The 22,228-nt window shown below is 53.2% G+C and overlaps 1 protein-coding gene across 2 annotated transcripts in view; it reads right to left on the bottom strand.

Annotated features, from left to right (window-relative positions):
- Window positions 1-21,547, bottom strand: part of LOC118226084 (TSC22 domain family protein 2-like) — a 38,377-nt gene extending 16,830 nt beyond the window's left edge. The window contains exon 1 of one of the 2 annotated variants that reach the window (XM_035415366.1): window positions 18,766-21,547. In XM_035415366.1, coding sequence (XP_035271257.1) covers window positions 18,766-20,585 — 1,820 coding nt within the window. In that variant the 5' untranslated portion in view covers window positions 20,586-21,547. The remainder of the gene's footprint in view (window positions 1-18,765) is intronic. The other variant, XM_035415367.1, reaches the window with a different exon arrangement.
- Window positions 21,548-22,228: the final 681 nt, after the last annotated feature.

Here is a 22,228-nt window from a genome sequence, read left to right as displayed (position 1 = left end):
ACACTGTCTTTGCGTGAAGACTTTACCGCTGGTTGTTTTCTGACGGTGCCAAGAGTTTTCACCCCGCCCCCCGCCCCATGTCCCAAGGACCACAACTCACACGGTCTACATTTGTCAAGAGAGGTCGTGAGTGTGGAAGGGTATGGTAAATGTGGGAGAGCTCACGGCTACATGTGAACTTCCCCCGGGACACGGACAGAGCGATGTGGGTGAAAGGGGAAGAGGCATGCTAACAGGCACGTCCAAGCAATTTCCCCTTTTCACATGGTCAGAGGCGTGCGAAAGAGAGAGAGAGAGACGAGATCAGTGTCTGCGCTTTAAACGTGGGCACAGCTGGGGGGGGGGGGGCAAGGACACATGGGAAAATAACAAAGCCTTAATACAGAGCTTTTTGAGGGTTTTCCTCCTCACGCAAAAGAACACAGCAGCTCACAAAGGACTTGCTGATGTAGAACAAATCAAAAGTTACTAGGAGGTTGCGGGTTTGATGCCATATCTTTTTCTTATGATTTCCCCCCCCTTTACTCCCAATTTTTTGAATGGCCAATCATGTTTGCCAGAGTTTGCGGCCACAGTATTCCGTACCAATTTGAGAGACCGCAGACAAGCTAGCATCGGCACGCGCCATTTCCCATCATGCCGCGGTGTGCAAGCTGGGCTCACACAGCAATGCTAGAGCCAATTACGCGTCGCCCCGTGGTGCTGCCCGTACTGGCACAGGGTCGAGATGTGACACCAGACCGCGGGGGCGCAACGCATCCATGCAGTAGAACAGCACCTTAACAGGATGCGCCTCCCAGCAACCCCAAGTAAAAGGAAAAACACAACAGTGTGTCTAAATTAACTGCACCAAGCCTGAACCATTGTTTTAGGACTTCCAGGAAAGAAGGGATATTATGTGGGACTGCAGTTGATAAAAATACACATACCATTGAGGGCCGGGCCAGGCCGGACCTCTCTCCCCCTTCAAAGAAAGCAATTATGTCTGCCTATTCATTTGGGGGAGGGTGTGTAGATTATGCAAACAGGCCCTTTCCCACCACGTACACCCCCCTCCCCCCTCCGCCCCCCGCCCCCCACAAGTGAAGAGCTAGGGAGCGCGCCTCTCTCTCTCTCTCAATCTCTCTCGCCGAGCAGCTACGGACGAGAGAGGAGAACAGGAAAGGGAAGAGTCATTAGACTTGTGCCCCGAAGCGGACTGAAAGCAGCTCTGCTTCCCTCCCTCTCTTTAAATGGGAATTAAAAATAAATAAACTTAAAAAATGGAGAAAAAAAACTTTATTGAGATGCAGCACAGCGCACGGCTGATACTGATGAAGGAATACTGACTGACTCAAATAGTTCACTATGATGTCACAAAACCTTATGGGGGTGGGGAACCCTCCTGCAAATCAGGAGGGTTTCAGAGACAACTGTCTTGTGGTTAGGGAAGGGGGAGAAGGATTGGGGGGGGGGGGGGGTGTTGCAATGGGATGGCCTGCACTGCATTAATCACACCCCTCAAATGACATTGTTCTTCTGGAAGTTTCCATCAGGATTGCTCTACACAGGGAGATGAGGTAATGCAGAGCCAATTAAGTGATGTTGGCACCTCTGAGATTCATTTCCCAAACCATTAAATTACACAGCAATGTGACATCACTTCCTGTCAGACACAACTCTCTTTTCAGCAAGCCGAGCCGGAGAGTTCATGCTACACTGACCCAGGACCAGCACAGGAGAGCACTGACCCAGGACCAGCACAGGAGAGCACTGACCCAGGACCAGCACAGGTGAGCACTGACCCAGGACCAGCACAGGTGAGCACTGACCCAGGAGCAGCTCAGGTGAGCACTAACCCAGGACTGGCGCAGGTGAGCACTAACCCAGGACTGGCCCAGGAGAGCACTGACCCAGGACCGGCTCAGGTGAGCACTGACCCAGGACCGGCTCAGGTGAGCACTGACCCAGGACCGGCTCAGGTGAGCACTGACCCAGGACCGGCTCAGGTGAGCACTGACCCAGGACCAGCTCAGGTGAGCACTGACCCAGGACCAGCTCAGGTGAGCACTGACCCAGGACCAGCTCAGGTGAGCACTGACCCAGGACCCGCTCAGGTGAGCACTGACACAGGACAGCTCAGGTGAGCACTGACCCAGGACCAGCTCAGGTGAGCACTAACCCAGGACCGGCCCAGGTGAGCACTAACCCAGGACCAGCACAGGTGAGCACTAACCCAGGACCAGCTCAGGAGAACACTGACTCAGGTCCATCTCAGATGAGCATTGACCCAGGACTGACTCAGGTGCTCCATTATTCCAAGGTGCAGTACCAGCATTCCACAGAATAAGAGCACCCCTCCACCAAATGAAAAAAAAAGAGAGGTAGGTTTCATTTGGCTCTGGGCCAAAACAGCCCAGGTCAAAAGCACTCCAAATAAAGCGCCTGCCCCAGGCCCTGACACAACGTAGGAAGCGCCCCCATGTCACCTCAGTTCAGCTCTGCTCATGAGGTCCGTGCTGTTTGCTCCCGAAACACTGAACCTACGGCACCCGGATGTGTTCGGTGTGCCGGCCGGGGGGTGATGTGGCCACAGCACACTTTGCACTACAGCCTGGGGCGGTGGGGTTTGGGGGGGGAATCACACGCAGCGGTATGTACAAAGCGTGAGCGCAGCTAAATGCACGTGCTCAGTTACCTATTACCGCGACCCCACGGTGGCGTGACCCTCTGATGCCAGAGGGAGTCTTTTCAGTTACGGGGGGGGGGGGGGGCTTCCGAAATAAACTCTGAATGATCAATTTTTAAAAAAGAGCCAGCCGACAAAAGTCTTTGGCTCTCTCTGAAACCGGCGTAGAAGACCACTGCTACAGAGAGAGAGAGGGTCTGGTGGACAGACCACTTGGCACTCAGCTTTCACAAGGGGACAAAGAGCTTCTGCCAGCAGAACAACATTCCGAGTCAGTGTTCTAGAACTCCACTGCCTTCCAGTTACCGGTAGCGATTGTGACATCAGCATTAGGATGTTCCGTTTAAGAACATTCTAACCACGTATCTGCGGCATCACACCTTAAACGGTTCAGCTGCCTGAGGGCCAAACAGCGACCTTCAGCCATTTTAGGGCCATCAGGTGACGCTGCCTCAGGTGCAATGAACTGTTAGCATTTCCTAGACGACAGGAAGTTCAACACAGACTGACGTACAGGAAGAATAAAGCGTAAACACCAGTGCCATCTACCGAGGTCCCATTCTCCCCCCAGAGATTATTTCCACACGTAAAAGGCCAGAGAAAAGAGTTTAGGTTCCCATCCCTCAAACCCTCGGCTACCTTTGACACCGTAATGGCGGCTCCAACTGTCGGCGTGTCTACACCGTACGCGACGGTCCGACCATTTTGATTTTTGTCCTTCTTACCCTCTCTGGAACCCTCACCATAACTACCGTGTGTACGCAGCAGCAAGCGCTACGTTGCTAGCTTGCTTCAGCCTGCCTGTTGTCACTGTCAATGGGAAAGGGTGTTCCAGTTATTCTCTCAGGTGTCATCTCAACAGCCACCAGCAGGGGTCACCCCGCAGTTTGGGAACCCGTTGTACGCGCCGCGCCAGAGGCCCGGGGACCATCCTTCACCGCCGCCGCCGCCGCCGCGCCGAACGCCCATCAGCATGGGCGGCGCGCGGCCCGGGACATTTCCCTACGAGCGCCCCGAGCGAAATATTCACACGGCGCGCTTCTGCGTTCCTCTCAGCGAGCGCAGGGAGAGTCCCCTCCCCGTTCCCATGGGAATACCGCCCCCCTCCCCCACACCCCCCCCACCCCCCAACCCACGCTCTGCCCCACCCTGCCCCGCCCCCCGGTGAGCGATCTCAATCGGAATCTCAAACGTCCCGTGACAGGGGAAATTAACATTAATCTCCCAGGAGTACTACCAGCCCGCTCACATCAGGAATTTGTTCGCAGGGCAAATTCTTTCATACGCGCACTCCAATGCCAATGCGTGCGTTTTATTACGCCAAGAGAGTCGGTGCACTTAGAATCCAGAGGAATGCAGCCGTGTTTGTGTCTGTGTCGTTTTTAACGACGAATGGCGGCCTCCAGCCTTCTCTCTCCCGCGCGTAGAAAGTGTTACTCCGAGTCATTCAGAGCCACGTCTCCCGGCAACGGGCCAGAGCGATTAATCAAGCAGCCAATGAGGCGCAGCCGAAGCGATTCGCAAGCCTACGGCCGAGTCACTGTCCCTCGTTAGCAGCCGACTGACGAACCCGCCCGCTCAACCTGAACCTTCGGCTCAACAACCCCCAGCCTGCACCTGCGTGTACCCCCCCCCCCGCCCTCCATCTGCCTGTACCCCCCCTCCCCCGCCCTCCACCTGCGTGTACCACCTGCGTGTAAACCCCAAACATTTACTCTGGACAGAATAACCCCTCAGCGAGTTCGCGCACTCGTGCTACATTTAGCACGATAGCCTCAAATCCATTATGTCCGCTTTAAAACCCCTCTCTGGAGCCCGCGCTAGCTCGTTAGCGATATGTAGCAGGTTTGCGTAAACGACCGCCCGCCGCCGCCAGCTTCCGGCCGTGGCGACTCCCGCATCGCCGACGCTCTTTGCCTAATCTCTCCGTGGCCCCCGCGCGGGTCACTCCGCGTCGGGACGGCCTGCCGGATGACTCGATGTAAATGCGATCTAACAGCCAAATGTCAACCAAAAAATTCCGCGAAGCAGCGCCACCCGTCTCCCCCCCGGGGGCAGGTCAAAAGCGCGTTCGACAGACAGACGGGGCGGGCGGGCGACACAGCTCAGGAGGTAAGAGCGGTCGTCTGGCAGTCGGAGGGTTGCCGGTTCGATCCCCCTGCCCTGGGGCGTCGAAGCGTCCCCTGAGCGAGACACCTAACCCCTAATTGCCCCCAACGAGATGATTGGTACCTTGCATGGCAGCCTTTCACCGTTGGTGTGTGAGTGTGTGTGACTGGGTGAATGAGAGGCATCAATTGTAAAGCGCTTTGGATAAAAGCGCTATATAAATGCAGTCCATTGGACACCGCCGCCGCCGTGCGTCACTCGACAGGCCGAGACCCGCGGCCTAATTAAGGGTAATTTAGCGGGAAGTGGCTTGCTTTATTCACACAGGTAGAAAGCAGAGATGGTAACACAGTGGCAACCAACCTTGTTCCTGGAAATCTACCGTCCTGTAGGATTTCACTCCAACCCTATTAAAGCACACCTCATTCAACAGGGCTGCCCAACCCTGTTCCTGGAGATCTACCATCCTGTAGGCTTTTACTCCAACCCTAACAAAGCACACCTCACTCAACAGCTAGAGATCTCACTGAGCTGCTAATTAGTAAAATCAGGTGCGTGAGATTAGGGTTGAAATGAAAACCTACAGGACGGTAGATCTCCATGAACAGGCTGGGTTACCTCTGGGTAAATCAAAGTTGGAACATAAAGAAAAAAAAAAGAATATTTGACACTTTATACGGGGACCGATTTATTTCAACTTTTTGGTTTTAGCACTTCTGCCATTTTTGGAATGAGTCACAGAAAAACATCACACTTAAACAGGAGGCCAATTTGCCAAAATGCAATTTAATAGTCCTACACCGCAAAAAAGGAAATCACCCTTGGAAGGGGTGGAGGGGGGATGGGTCTTACCAGAAACTCCCCCCACCACCACCAGAACACCACTCTACATTTTGCTCAAATGCCTCAAAAAAACACCCCCACCCCTAAACACAAGGGGGCGCTCTATGCAACAGCACCTCTGTGCTGATTATGACCACTGTGCTGATTTTGTGAATATCAGCAGGACGTGCAGAACAGGCGCTCAGTATTGGACCCTTCAGCCTTCTGAAAGTGCAGACCCACAGTGGCAGAACCACCGGCCACAGAGAGGGCATTCTAATTTTGGGCAGTCTGCCTCTTCGAAAAGCCATAAAACAAGGTTGTTGGCTGGACCACAACAGCGGGGCCTTAGCCTTACAAACGCGAATGTCTGCGACTGAGCGACTGAGCGATGAAACTGAGTGACGGAGTGATGAAGTTACACCATTGGTCGGCCGAGTTATGAAGTTACACCATTGGTCGGCCGGTCCAGCCATATGCTAGGTTTTGACCTGGTCTTCTCGTGGTTCCCGAGGAAACCTGGTTGGGCATCTTAGGTCGCCAGGTGGTCACGAAGTGCGGCAGGTGGCACCGAGCGTCGCGTGTGAGCTCGACGGGCATCGCCAGCACGCACGCCAGCACGCGCGGTATTTCCGCGAAGACCGGTTTGCCGCGAGCGTTTGCCGTTGACGAGAAACGCTGAGAAACAAAAGCAGCCGGGAGAGCCAGCTGCCCCGCGTACAGCCTGCCTGCGTACCTGCGTACCGGCGACGAAAGGGAGTCTATAGAGACCCGACACCCGTCACCCAGTGCCGATAACGCAGCCAGGGTGAGGACTTAAATAATAAGCCTTGTGGATTTTCCCCGGCTTATCGAATCCATCCGACGTAACAAAAAAAAAAGCCCTGACTGAAACATGGACTTTGGGTTCCATCCAAACACTGGAACAGAGCCTTAGCAGATACCAGACTGTGGGACCCATCCACACACTGGAACAGAGCCTTCACAGATACCTGACTGTGGGGCCCATCCACACACTGGAACAGAGCCTTAGCAGATACCAGACTGTTGGACCCATCCACACGCTGGAACAGAGCCTTAACAGATACCAGACCATGGGGCCCATCCACACACTGGAACAGAGCCTTAACAGATACCGGACTGTGGGGCCCATCCACACACTGGAACAGAGCCTTAACAGATACCAGACCATGGGGCCCATCCACACATTGGAACAGAGCCTTAGCAGATACCAGACCGTGGGGCCCATCCACACACTGGAACAGAGCCTTAGCAGATACCAGACCATGGGGCCCATCCACACACTGGAACAGAGCCTTAGCAGATACCAGACCATGGGGCCCATCCACACACTGGAACAGAGCCCTAACAGATACCGGACCATGGGGTCCATCCACACACTGGAACAGAGCCTTAACAGATACCAGACCATGGGGCCCATCCACACATTGGAACAGAGCCTTAGCAGATACCAGACCGTGGGGCCCATCCACACACTGGAACAGAGCCTTAGCAGATACCAGACCATGGGGCCCATCCACACACTGGAACAGAGCCTTAGCAGATACCAGACCATGGGGCCCATCCACACACTGGAACAGAGCCTTAGCAGAAACCAGACTGTGGGGCTCCTCCACACACTGGAACAGAGCCTTAGCAGAAACCAGACCGTGGGGCCCCTCCACACACTGGAACAGGGGCCTTAACAGATACCGGACTGTGGGGCCCATCCACACACTGGAACAGAGCCTTAACAGATACCAGACCATGGGGCCCATCCACACATTGGAACAGAGCCTTAGCAGATACCAGACCGTGGGGCCCATCCACACACTGGAACAGAGCCTTAGCAGATACCAGACCATGGGGCCCATCCACACACTGGAACAGAGCCTTAGCAGAAACCAGACTGTGGGGCCCCTCCACACACTGGAATAGAGCCTTAGCAGAAACCAGACTGTGGGGCCCATCCACAGACTGGAACAGGGGCCTTAACAGATACCAGACCATGAGGCCCATCCACACACTGAAACAGAGCCTTAGCAGATACCAGACCGTGGGGCCCATCCACACACTGGAACAGAGCCTTAGCAGATACCAGACCGTGGGCCCATCCACACACATTGGACAGATTTTTTAACAAGATGAGCCACCCAGCAGGCCAGGCCCGATGGTTAAGCCAGCAGACGTTTGGGGGGAGGGGTACGGGGTGAGGGGTGCGGGGCCTGGGGACGTGATTCAGAGGCAGCTGGCCTTTCTGCGTTGCACAGTTCCTCTTTGCTCATCGTTCTCCAAGGGGGGCGGGGGGGGTTAGGGGGCTCCCTGTGTGTCTAACCCCCTGCTAAGCGGAAACGCTCTTCCTCCTCATCACAGAAAGCCAGTCACCCTCCCCCCACCCGGCAACCATATTTTCTTCATGTCTCGACTACCAGTTAATTAAAGTCAGGGCTTCCAGTCACTAAGAGTGTCTGGACATCCCAGCTGCCCCCCCCCCCCTCCCCCACCGGTATCCACTGCCCCGCTAAGACGGCCTGCCCTGCCGGGACCCACTTCCCCCATGGGACCCACAGTAACAGGACCTTAAAAAACAGGACATACTTGATTTTCTGATTTCCGTTTATACAGTGAAACTTAGATCACATCCACAGAGCAGACCCTCGTGTCCACATAAACGTACAGGGCACCACAGCCTCCGCTGAGCTGCAAACTACATTTCCCATAACCTCGTGTTCCCCCGAGACAAGCAAGTAAACTGACACTGCCTGTTCCCAAGTATGGACAAGTATGCAATGCTATGCTCCATTAATCTCAGCTGGAAAGAAGGGACCTGTTCTCTCAAATGGGTGACTTCCTGAATAACACCCCTCATTTTAGTTTCATATGCACGCATAGTTTCATATTAATCTACTCTCGGTGGCCTCCAGTTGAAAATTGTTTCACGAAAACTGAACAACATTTGAAAAACCACAGAAACGTTGATTTAAAGTGTGAGTACTTGGTGCCCATTCCACAGTTGGCTTAGTCAGCTGTGCAGCAGAACTGAAAACAGGAAGTGGGCAATGACATCACCCCTCGGAACCAAAGCTCTCCCAGAGCGCGCGGCGAAACTTTCCACCAAAGAAGAAGAAAAAAAAAAACCCCCTCACGATTCTAGAGCGATGGGACTCTGCTACAGCCTTCATCGATTGCCGAATCAAAGTGAAAATAAAAAAATATTTAAAAAGTAAATGGTTTCCCTGGTGATGAGTTCTGTCGAAAGCTGACCCGACCGTGACCACCGCGAAGTACCTCTGGCACAGTTTCAACGTCAGGCCAATGGGATTTTTAGGAAAGTAATCTTCACGCCAGTCAAAAACAGAAACAAAATGGCAGCTTGTCTCAGAGGTTCCGGAATGGCCGAAATACACTGTATGTACCAGTAAATACACCATATCTAAGACTAAATACCCTGTATGTACCACTAACGGCCAAATTCACACCAGCCCTTTTATCTGCCGTGTGCAGTAGCAAACATCACTCAGGGCTGTTGCACATTCGATCACACGCACACATACGCGGGACACTGGTGTGTGGGGTCATTTTGGGGTGACGTTTTGAGGGGCAGGTGCGCAGGACACACCAGCCCAGAAAAACCTTTTCTTTCACCACACCCAGTAATTCTACAGAATATGTTTCACCAAAATGAATGAAAGACAATTAATGACAGCGACGATAATACGATAATTTTTAAATTAAAAAAACGATAAGTCAAATCAAAGGGACACGCCCGGCAGAATTTGGGGGTACACAATTAGGACGATACGGAATGCCGTGTCCACGCATTTATCCCCAAATTCCTGCTTCGCAATCCGATTCCCGCCAATTTTCAATTTCATCCCGCTCTGCACGGTGTCTCTCTCATACGAACTGCCAGCGTTTCCAGCGCGTTTAAGCACAAACAGGACAGTATTAGAATCAGAAAGGGGAACTCGCCAAAAAAAAAATAAAAATAAAAACAAACTTCAAATGAACAGGCCCCAGAGTCATTAGTGCCAAATTTGAGCCGATTTCACACGGCGTGAAACTCAGACGGAAACACGCAGGTGCAAAACGGCAAAGCACGCACACACGTGAAAAATAAATAAATAAATAAATGAATGAATGAAATAAACAAGAAGCACAAAAGCAGCCCATTGATTAAAAACTCGAGTGACATCAATCCCCTGTGTGCTGGAGTGTAACTGGAGAACTCCACAGAGGAAACTGGACCCCAGGCCCGCTGGGGCGATGCGAGGGAGCCGGTCTCTCAGCCTCGTGAGCGGAAGCCATTACGCGCCGACCCGTTTGTGTTATTTACGGCCGGGCCTTTTGTGTAAGCGCGACGGCCAATCATTAACCGCGTAGCGACCCGGGCCCAGTCAGCGCCCGGCGAGTCAGCGAACCGCGGAACCGTCCGGAGAAACGTTTTTTTTACACGCCCCCCCACCCCCCCCCACCCCCCGGCCAGGGAGCCCGTCCCCTCGCTCGCCCGCGGAAGGCGCCGTCCGAATTCCTCAGACCCGCGCGGGTGGAGAGAGAGAGCGCGCTCGCGCCTCGCAGATCAAAGGCAGAGCTGAAACTCACGACCCCTCGGGGGGGGAGAAAAACCGCCACCGCAAGAACACGGGCAATCCAAGGGCCCAGATCTCCGCCATCGCGCCCTCGCAGGGAAGGGGGGGGCAAACGAGGCTCTTTCGCAATTGGAGAACCTTTCGTGCCGCGCAGACGCACCGGAGGGGGGGGGGGGGGGGGGGGGGGGGGGGGGAGGCCAGGTTACCCCAGTTACCCGAGCCTCGCGGGGGGGCCTAATCTAACATGTTCAGGTTCGCCATGGCAACGGCGTGCGATAAGGAAGTCTCTCTGTTATCTTTAGCTCAGGCCCTTTCTTTAAAATGAGAACATACTTCACATACTGTTCCACAACGCGACAGGCAGCCTGAAACCCTCCGAGGGGAGGGGAGGGGAGGGGAAGAAGAAAGACAGATTACATAAGAAGGGAAGAATCACCTACAAGCACTGGCAATGTTTTTTTATGGGGTCCCCCCCCCTCCAATCCTAAAAAGGAATATAACAGACACAGGAATTTCTCAGAGCAGCCCATCATGTAGCCTACCTCCAGAATAATTTGATTTTAGATCACCTGATTTGAACCCCAAAGCGCAGCACAAAGACCCCAAAGCTGACCTCTCCGCTACATCATTTGGGTTTCGGACACGCCTTTCCAAGAAAACGGCATTTGAGGCACAGGCAGAGAGGATTCTGGGACAGGCGTTTCTGGTGTCGCTGAATTATTGGGAGGCGCGTTGACACACGCGTGCGCTGTGAATGACAGGCCTGGGACAGCTTGTTACCGGTGACATCTCAGTAAAAGTGCTGATCTAGGACCAGCTTTGTCCTGTTCACATCCTTCTCTCATCTGTTATGGGCTACAAGAAAACTGATCCCAGATCAGCACTCCTAGACCGAGATGCTTTATGAATACATGCGCAGATACTAGATCAGCAGTCTAAGACTGATGAGCTTTATGAATACAAACCGTGATCCTAGATCAGCACTCCTAGACCGAGATGCTTTATGAATACATGCGCAGATACTAGATCAGCAGTCTAAGACTGATGAGCTTTATGAATACAAACCCTGATCCTAGATCAGCACTCCCACACAGAGATGCTTTATGAATACAGGAAACAGCAGCAATAAAACTTTAACGACATGCAGATGGAAGTTGAGGAAGGGGAAAGCTACAGCAGGCACCTACAGAACCCTCCAGGCATTTGCATGAAATACAGTCAGCCTAGTATATCCATAAAGCATTCTACACAAATGCTCTTACAGGAATGCAAACGAGGAAGAATTGCAAGTATAGCAGTTATAGCCTAGTGGTTTTGAAAAAAAAAAGAAAGAATGTTAAAAAATGGATCAAAACCCCTTATATCTGTGTACAGAATGGGTGTGATTCATGCACATAAACACATATGAATCAGGCCCTGTCATTCAATATTTTGTTAAAATATTAGCGCTGAAAAACTACGACCTGAAAATGCAGAGCTTTGCTCACAAACAGATGAGACCGTGAAAGACTCAACGTATCAGTCAGACCTACTGTACTGAGGTGTTGAAGCCCCATAGCCTGGACCTAGGAAGTGGCCTGAAACAATAGGATTTCCCTGAGAGGACAACTTAAGAAATACTGCACAAACAATTACACCACCTCTTTCTCCAAATGACATGTGTCACATACCAGTTGAAATACGTATTCGAGTTCTCACTCGCCAACAACGAAAAATGCCGGCAGAAAAGAACTTTATTCTTACTATATTTTATTATTTTATTTCATTTTTTTTTTTTTTTTTTTTTTTTTTTACAATCAACTGATATGCGAAACAGCGCCTTGCGGTTTATCGCAGGTCTGTTTTTAGCGCCGGTCCACTCACGTTTCCCCGCGGGGCCCGCAGTGGGTGACCATGTGACCGGAACCCCGGCATTCGATTCAGAACCGCCGATTTTTGTAACGGTTCAAACTCCGCACGCGTCAATACGCAGCAGAGAGAGACGACACAGCAGAGAAGCGACAACAAAACACCCAAACATGTGCTTTCCTCAAATGATACTCCCCCCCCCCCCCCCCGTGAGATAAACTAATCTAGAATCGGCCCCGGCTCTTCGACAGAAAACACACCCGTTCCACGGTAGCGAGGAACAGAAGCGATTCGCACTCGTTTTGGCGAACAAGTCACGTATCACAGGGATCGAGGGATCCGCGCTGTCGTAAGCGGAACAGAAAAAACGCGCGCCAGAGGGTAAGACGAGGTTGAGGACGTCGCGCTGTGACTGACAGGTCGTTTATTTTGCGCCCTCGTTTGCATTACTGTCGCATAACTTACAAATTAATTTGAAAAAAATAAATAAATAAACACCTGAAGCTCTGAAAATTGTCAGCTGGTGAAATCAACTGTTATTAGTGCTGGTCCGGATGTGACGGTTGGAAATAGATTAGTGTTGGGAAAACCGTGATTAAAATCTCGATTAAAAATGACAATTAAATATCAATTACTCAATTATTTAAATGCTGCGCCTACCTGAATTCATTAGCTATAGATTAGCTACGTTTTCCAAAACGGCTACAGCACTGCCATACCTCAGAGAGGTTAAACGTGGTGTGGAGCAACATGACAGCAAACACAGGAGGGAGGCCCTAACCTGGCATGCATGCTTTCACAGACATGTTTGCACACAGCGAAGAACAGAACAGTGTGACAAGTACATATTAACCCTGTGAGGAGGAGGTTCTCCTGGAATGCTGTTACAAAATTCTAAGTCAGTGTTCTAGAACCGTGTAGCTTTCGTTTACCAGTAGTGATTGTTACACGAGTGTTAGAATGCTAAGTTACCAGTAGTGATTATTACAGTACATCAGCATTAGAATGCTAAGTTACCAGTAGTGATTGTTACATGAGTATTAGAATGCTAAGTTACCAGTAGTGATTGTTACAGTACATCAGCATTAGAATGCTAAGTTACCAGTAGTGATTGTTACATCAGTATCACAATCCTCAGTTACCAGTAGTCATTGTTACATCAGCATTAGAATGCTAAATTACCAGTAGTCATTGTTACATGAGTATTAGAATGCTAAGTTACCAGTAGTCATTGTTACATCAGCATTAGAATGCTCAGTTACCAGTAGTGATTGTTACATCAGCATTAGAATGTTCAGTTAAGAACTTCTTAGCTGAACATTGTAATCACATATTTGTGATTTCACTCCTTAAAGGGTTAAATGGGGCTCGACGCACAGGCCTAGCACTGACAGGCAGGGTGCAAACAGAGAGCGTTTGTACTACCGCTCGCAAGGGCTCTGTAAATATTCAGCAGGACAGGAATTGTAATATTTTCTTACGGACCTATTCAACAACCTCATATGGGCAACCCTTCAAAAAAAAAAAAAGAAAAAAGAAAAAAAAAGTCCACCAAGCTGGCTTCCCCCCCCCCTAAAACGAACATCTGGAGGTACGGACTGCACTGCACGCGCTCCAGTTCTAATCCCGACTCCGTCGGTCGGCGCCTTCGCCGCGAACCGCGAAACACGAGCGCGCAGCCGCGTCCGAGCCCGAATGCAAACGCGAGTAAAACCTGCAGAACGAGAGGGGGGGCGGGGGGCGGGGGACGGGGGGGGGGGGGGGGGCTTCGTTCCGCTGGAGGCTTATCTGCGCGCAGAGAGCGGAGTGGAGAGCTGCTGCTCGCCGCCTGATAGGCCCAGCCGCCACAGCAGCCGCTAATCAGCCGCGAAAGGTGTCCGCCAAAAACCCCCCCCCCCCCACCCGCCGACACAAATCACTCGGTCACGTACTGAGCAGCGGCGGCGGCGCTGGCGCTGGAGTTTTTTCCGCCTCATTTTGAGGAGCCGAGACTCCACACAGTCTCGACCGACTTCGGACGACGCAGAGAGCTCGACTCGGCTACGTCTGAAGCGTTTCGGCTGCAGCGTACGGCCGAGCCTGTCAGAGGCGGGTGAGAAAACGCGCACACGTGCGCACAAGTTTACATTACACTACATTACATAACAGGCATTTAGCAGACGCTCCATTTTTTTTACATAGCATTTACATTGCATCCATTTATATACAGCTGGATACATATACTGAAGCAATGCAGGTTAAGCACCTTTAGCTCAAGGGTACGACGGCAGTGCTCTACAGGGGGAATCGAACCAGTGACCTTCAGGTTACAAGACCAGCTCCTTACCCATTATACTACACTGCCGCCCTAGTTTACTACAGTGAGGGGCCCACACAAGCCCAGAAACAGTATGACTGCGCTGGAATACAGAGAACAGGCTACCAGCCTATTTGTTATTGTAACGAGAGACAGGACTCCAAGGGCCCAGTTAGTCTTCAGTCTCCCTTCCCCTGCTGCGAACCGAGCCACTGATGGACGGACACACACACACACACACACACACACACACAGCCGACACAAGAATGCCCTCACAACGGTACTGGAATGTTCCGCCAATGCTGTAACGCCGCCACTACATTGCAGCGACGTTGTGCACACTTCCGAGCCGGCCGGGCCGAAACCTTGGACCTCAGCAGCGGGCTGCTCCCTCAGAATCTCTCGCCGCCGTGGACGGCAACAGCCCGGTTTTTAAAAAACCAGAGCCGTTTAAGACAAAGACCAGGGTAAAACCAGGTTAGTATACGGCCGGACCTAACACACGTGATCCGGCCGACCAATGGCGTGACTTCATAAGTCGGCCGAGAAATGGTGTGACTTCATCACTCACTCACTCACTCAGTCACAGACATTCGCGTTTGTAGGGCTGGCCCCGCCGTTGCGGTGGGGGGGGGGGTTTCCCTGGGCGGGAGGGACAGCCAACAGTCTGTGAATTATTTCAGGATTAAGAACTGCACAGACGTGGGCCCGTCAGGCTCTGGTTTATAGGTGTGATGAGCCAACTCAGACCAGAGTGAGATACAAGCCTCACGTCCACTCGCGATCACTCATTCATCAGCGCTACCACAGGACGACACCAAACAGCGCTACCACAGGACGACACCGCGCTGCGAATCGACAGGACGGCACCACTCAGGGGTACGACAGGACGACTCCACTCAGCGCTACCGCAGGACGACACCAAACAGCGCTACCACAGGACGACACCGCGCTGCGAATCGACAGGACGACACCGAACAGCGCTACCACAGGACGACACCGCGCTGCGAATCGACAGGACGACACCACTCAGGGGTACGACACCACTCAGGGGTACGACAGGACGACACCACTCAGGGGTACGACCGGACGACACCAATCAGGGGTACGACAGGACGACCCCACTCAGGGGTACGACAGGACGACCCCACTCAGGGGTACGACAGGACGACGCCACTCAGGGGTACGGACGGTAATACACGTGCATCCTTTAAAAAGAGGTACGCAGGTTACCAACAACATTTCGATACAGTGGGGACACGGTACCACTTATGAAGTGTGACCACATAAATCCACGTAAGTCAGTGAGAATGTGTTCCGCCATTCAAGAACCCACACTGACTTGAATCAACAAATTATTTTCTTATTGTTTTATTATTTGCAGCTGAAGTGGTCACCGCTGCCTGCCGGGTGAAGGGTAAGACGCCGCGTTCTCCACCGGGGTCGCCACGGAAACATTCGGCCGCCGACGCACCGCCAACGTTTTTCCGACAGCTGCAGACTACCCGAGCGGCGCGGAGCCGGACCTGGAGAGCGGCCCGGAGCCGGACCTGGAGAGCGGCCCGTCTGAAGCTCAGCCAACGCTAGCGGTCGTCGTGGCACGAGCCGCGGGCCCCAGAGAGGGCTACGGTTAGCGGCAGGAGCGCCGTGAATCCAGCGGAGCAGGCCGAATACGACCTGAGACTGAGCGTGCCCTGTTCAGCCAGCCTATCAGCGGAGCGCTGGGGTCTGTGCGTGCACACACACACGTAAACACGCACATGGAAACACAGATGCACTGGCAGTTCCACTGGGCCAGGTTGACATTGCACAACACACACACACACGCCATTACACACACTCTCACTGTCACTGTCACTGTCACTGTCACTGTCACTGTCACTGTCACTGTCACTGTCACTGTCACTGTCACTCTCACTCTCACTCTCACTCTCACTCTCACTCTCACTCTCACTCTCACTCTCACTGTCACTGTCACTCTCACTCTCACTCTCACTCTCACTCTCACTCTCACTCTCACTCTCACTCTCACTCTCACTCTCACTCTCACTCTCACTCACACTCACACTCACACTCACACTCACACTCACACTCACACTCACACTCAGTTTCTGCTCCACAAAAGCCACCATTCTGTTTCACATGCACAGTCAGTCAGTTTAGAAACGCTCGGCCACAGGAAGTGAACGTCTCAAGGCCTGGAAACCCGCCGGTGGATTCCGACAGCTTGTTCCGCCAGCCTCAGTAACCTTACCGCCAACTCCTCCCACCGCCACTCACCCCGTCCTCTCAAAAAAAAAAGGAAGAATGTTTAACCCAAAAGGAGGTGAACGCCACGCCTGACACAAGGTATGGGGCTGTCGTAAGAGGGGAAAAATGCACCGTTTTGACATTTCTGCTCAAAACAGAATGTTCAGTATGCTGCATTAGCTCGACCAATCGGGACGCAGCGGGGGAGACCAGCTGACGCTCGCCGTCAGCGGTCAGGGCTGACTTTTGGACCCGACAGAGAGTGGGGACTCGAGGTGTCAGGGCCCGAGGTGTCAGGGTCCGAGGTGTTCTGACATCACACCAGCGTACGTTCAGCCGGGTCTGCGGGGGGGGGGGGGGCCTGTGGGGAGGTCCCCCAAATTTTGGAGTAGCAAGCCAGGTGGGAATGGTTACACAGCTAGGGGTGTTGGCGGCAGGGAGACTAATTGTTCAGACGACATAGTTTTTACCAAATTAAATAACAAAAATTAAATGTATTCCTAAAAGTAGCCAGCCAAACCGTGATCTGTAGACCGCAGCTGATCCAATCAGGGCCTTCAGCTCCAAACCCTGTTCTTTAGGTTTCAACAGAGAACTCAGCTACACCAATCAGGACCCTCAGCTCCAAACCCTGTTCTTTAGGTTTCAACAGCAACCTCAGCTACACCGATCAGGACCCCCAGCTCCAAACCCTGTTCTTTAGGTTTCAACACAGACCACAACTGACCCAAAATCCAGTACCATGTCCGGGACTCACGACACACCCTGTCCAAACTCTAAAATTTAGGGCAAAACCCTAAATTCAACTATTCGCTTAAAGAAGCCCTATACCTGGCTTTTATTTGACTTTACTTTTTTTTATTTCTTTTTTTTACAGCCTACCCATTTACAAAGCTGGATATTTTACTGAGGCAATTCAGGCTTGGTACCTTGCTCATGGGTAACAAGTGCAATGGCTCACCTGGGAATCAAACCTGCAACCGCTCAGTTAGAAGCACGACTTTCCGGCTTTACCTCCGCGGTTTTTTTTTTACGACCGCACGTCCCGAAGAAAGCAGGGGGCGCAGAAAGTGCCGCAGCGAAGCGGAGACGGGGTACTAATTAGGCCGGAAAACTCTCGACAGGGACAGGAGCTGCACACAGCCCCACGACCGAAACGACGACTGAGCAGCCCCAGCAACCAGGAGTAACACAGCACTGCTAGCATGCTAGGACAGGGACAGACTGGGTCACATAAAATAAATAAACAAACAACCAAACAAGTTTAAGAGAGGGACAGACGGGGTCACAAACAATAAATAAAGAAAGAAGGGATAGACAAAAAGAACTGAGGGAGAGACTGTTTAAGAGCTGAAGACCTCAATAGCGCTGTAAATTATGCAAAAGCTATTTCGTTTCTTGGGTTTTTTTGTTACAGAAGAGGCTGTGTCAAGGGTGTATTTATGAAGTGAGTCAAATTTTTTGCCAAATCCTGATGAAAACTGCACACACACACGCTTCCCTTCAACACGCCATCCCTCGACTGGCCCCCAACCCCCCCCACCCCGCCCGCCCAATTCCAACCTCCGCATTTAACGATAGCCAGGAGGCATTGCTTTCCCGAAGGCAAAGCGCTTCTAAGGACAAGAGCTGGCAGTGACCTCGTCCCGCGTTTTTAAAGCGCACAGAGAAAAGGGCTTCTAACCGCCAAAGCAGCGACGGAGATACAGCGTGAGGAAGCCTCCGCACACGAGCGAGCGAGAGAGCGAGAGAGCGAGCGAATGAACGAATGTCGCTCCGCCACTCCAAGCCAGACACACCCCGCTGCCCCCCCCGCCCCCCCGTCCCAGACCGGCGCCTCTCCAGCGCATCACGAGCTGCGCGCCGGTGGCCAAGCGGCGCAGCCCGCGCCGTCGCCCGCTACGTCCGAAACCGAACAGCCGCCGCGACAGCCTCCGTTCAGGAAGACCGCGGCTTTTAAATGAGCGCTTTTCTTTCTTTTTTTTTTTTTTACATTCTGCACAATTCACAGCACAGACTCGCGGAAAAGCCCCTCTGGAGGAGCAGGCGAGCGAGCGAGCGAGCGACTGAGAGAGAGAGAGAGAGAGCGGTGTGGGACTGTCCTGGTGTTCCTGATCCCCCCCGCAGGTTCTGCCGAAATAGACGGGTCTTACCCGGTTAAAAAAAAAAAAAGCGGGCCTTACCTGTCCTCGTCCCCGTCCAGCGCGATGGGTATTCCGAACAGGCTGTTGACGGAGGGCGCGGTCAGCTGCAGGCTTTCCGGGATCAGGGCTCTGGCCGCGTCCTTGCCAGAGACGCCGGACGGCTGAGGTAGGGCTTCGGACTTCCTTCGGGTCTCCTCCGCCGGGGCGACGGGGGGCGCCTGCCCGAACGCCAGCCCCGAAACGACGCCGCCGCCACCGCGGGCGCCCAGGAGCAGCTGCCCCGCCACGGCGGCGGCCGCCTGGTTCGGCAAAGTCAAAGGAGCGACGGCGGCGGCGGCGGCGGGGGAGGAGCCCGGCACAGCGGTAGGCACGTTCTGGACACCAGGGGGCGCCGCGACGGCGACCGAGACGGGGACGATCCCGGCCAACCCCGAGGGCAGCGGCTGCGGGAGAGGGGCGGACACCGGGCCCCCGGCTACCGCCACCGCCACCGCCACGGACTGCTGCAGGAGCCCGGGCTGCGCCGGGGCCGGCTGCTGGTTGCCTGGCAACGACACGGCGACCGGTTCCCCGGCCTGCATCAGGAGCCCCAGCGCCTGGGCCCCGGCGGCGGCGGCGGGGGTCATGACGGGCGAGGGGCCCTGGCTGACGGGGGGCCCCATCGGGCCGGCGGTGGCGATGGACAGGAGCTGGGGCTGCTGGGGCTGCTGCGGAGGCGGCGGCCGGTATTCCGATTGGCCGACGGGGCTGACGGAGGGCAGGTGGTGCGGGGCAGGGTAGGCAAACGGCTGGCTCTGCGTGGCGGGGGGCATGCTGGGAGATTTCTGCAGGGGTGCCCCGTTGTGTCCCGGCGGGAGGAGGGTCTGGGGGGCGGCGGCGGGGATCGGCGGCTGCGGGACGCTAACCTGGACCTGCGGCTGCTGCGCCGGAACTGGAACTGCCGCCGGTTTGCCGCCGCCGCCGCCGCCGTAGCCAGGGGGCTGGAAGGCCGCGCTGGCGGGCTGGTGCCCGATGCCGTAGCCCGGCGGCTGGGGGTCGACCGGGGGCAGGTGGGCCGGGGCCAAACAGGAAGCGTCCGCCGCGGAGTCCGGCCCCTGGGCCACGAGCGCGGAGGGGGCCACCACCGAGCTTCCTGTGGCCCCCAGTCCGCTGTCCCTGTCGGCGTTCTGATCCAAGGCGCTCGGCTTCACGTCCACAGTCCTAGACATAACGGAACCGCCCTCCGGGTCCCGGTCGTAGAACTCCATGCACGTCCACCGGCCCCTCCGGAAGGGCTCTCCCGTACCGTGATCAAGTTTGATGACCCTGAAGCGAGAACTGCAGCTTGCGGTAGTAGTCGTCGTCGTCGTCGAGCTGGCCGTCACAGTCGGGGCGGCGGTGGGCGCCTGTGACGTACCTATCGTCACATTATTAGCGGTCCCGCCAGCGCTGAGCGGGGCCGGCTGTTGCAGGACCGTGGCAGGGGGCGGGGCCGCCGGCGCGCTCGCTGCCAAAACGTGCGGACTGACATGAGCGACGCCTGACCCCGCTGCGCCCCTGAACGCGAACCCCCCGTTCGGAGGACCTGATACTGCCGGTAGCTGCCCGTCTTGAGGTATATGCAATGCAATGACGCCGTGGGCATCCGACTCCCCTCCGACGTTGTTCAGGGTTTCGTCAGACGAGCTCCTGTCGCACACCTCCGGTTCTAAATCCGCTCTAGACACGTCGAATATTTCCGACGACACGTCCTCAGTCCTCGATTCGTCTGGGTCGTCCAAACTCTCTGTGTCGTCAGTGATGCTGCTGGCCGCTACCTGAGCCTGTGTCACACTGGTGATCTGAAAACAACTCTTCTTTTTCGCCGGCATTTTAGACATTTTGAATATCTACGCTGATAACGCCGCTCTTTCTACGCAGAACAAGAAAAATGGACAAAGTCGTATCTAAATATCACCCGAACGGTGAAATACAATATATGGTAACAAAATATCACAGTTTACAACAACTGTTAGCGAGACGATTATACGTCATCTTACTTCTCCTCTCCTGTTGCATTTTATGCCTTTGCAAAAAACACACAGTCCCAGTCTTCTCAGCTCTTGGCGAGACGCGATTCCAGTGTAGCTAGCAAGCTATCAATCCGTCGCTCCACGTCTCTTTGTAGCCACGGTCGTTCAGAGCTGGCCTGCTTTGTAAGGTATTGTCCCGGCACTGGAGTTGCCAACAGGCCGCTGTCGCAGATACGGCTCAGCAGCTGCCGAAGCTACGTCAGTCTGAGGCGGACCCGCTGTCCGCCGCTCTCTTTTTAAAGCACTTTTTCAACCTGGGAACCAGCACGCACGACATCATGTAAACACGCCCATCTTCGCCTCCGAGAGCTCGGTCGAAATCGATAAAGCCCTCCGACACTCGTAAAGTCTGAAATCAAGCCTAGCCTCGCCGGACTATGCCTGTTCTCTCCCTCCGGGCTCCGGGGAACTGAAATTCACAAACTGCCTCCCCTCCTCTCCCACTCGACAAGATGGCTATGTGAAAAGCGCATTGCACTCTGGGAGCGTTGCGCAGTGGCGTACGCAAGCGGTGGAGAATTCCGAACCACATAGCTCGCGCTGATAGAAGTGCGTAGGCATTTTTTTTTTCAAAGGAGTCGGGTGTTCCGCCAGCCCCCGTCGGCGCTTCATACCAAGTACGATATTTGAAACAGGTATTTGCTAGGAAAATTGAGGTGTTGATATACATTTTTTTTTCTAAAGAGAAGCTCACAATACAGCCAAATTTTTTACATTTAAGCCACACTTTCCTTTGTTCATTAAGTAGTTGACCAGCCTGAAGAATATCTGATCATATTTAACCAATTTATTTAACAGTTACGAAAAAATTTTTTTTATAATGATTGATATGCATTAGGTCAATGAAATAGAAACATATGGAATTAATTGCTATTTTTATTTTTTAATTATTATTATTATTTTATTTATTTTTTTTGGTTTGTGGTCACATCAGCAAATGACCCTTGCTACTTTTCAGCTTCACTGTGTTTCTTTCCTACTTTCAAGAGGCAAAAGAAAGAGCACATAGATGCCATGGAGATATCATCCTTTATACACACATTTTTCACCGCACAACCCAGCTCATGTGTCTCTTCTTCCACGCCAATGTTTTTTTCACCCTTTTGCCAATATTGCATTATTGCCATACTACTAATTCCATTGTGCAACAGGATGTGTGCTTTGCATATGGATTTCAAGCACTGTTGCAGTCACGCCAGTGCAAGTCAGCATTTTATGAGTAATATAAGTTATTACTCATTCAAAATATTGTAACCGTTCCTCCTTTTCCTCCAAAAGAGGTTTTGAGGCTTGTTTTGGTGATTTGCAAATTTTAGTTTGCTCATTCTTTCCGGTTCAAGGATTTAAACAGACAGTCATTTTCATTCATGTTGATCACAGAGTGCGATCTCACATAGCTCTGTGATGTGGGCAGCCAAAAGCATGAGCATGTGTCAGCAATAGTGTGTGTG

The sequence above is a fragment of the Anguilla anguilla genome, chromosome 4 (genome assembly GCF_013347855.1).
Source record: "Anguilla anguilla isolate fAngAng1 chromosome 4, fAngAng1.pri, whole genome shotgun sequence".
Classification (NCBI taxonomy): Eukaryota; Metazoa; Chordata; class Actinopteri; order Anguilliformes; family Anguillidae; genus Anguilla; species Anguilla anguilla.
Note: the sequence above shows the minus strand (reverse complement) of the source record. Positions and strands in the feature narration are given on the sequence as shown.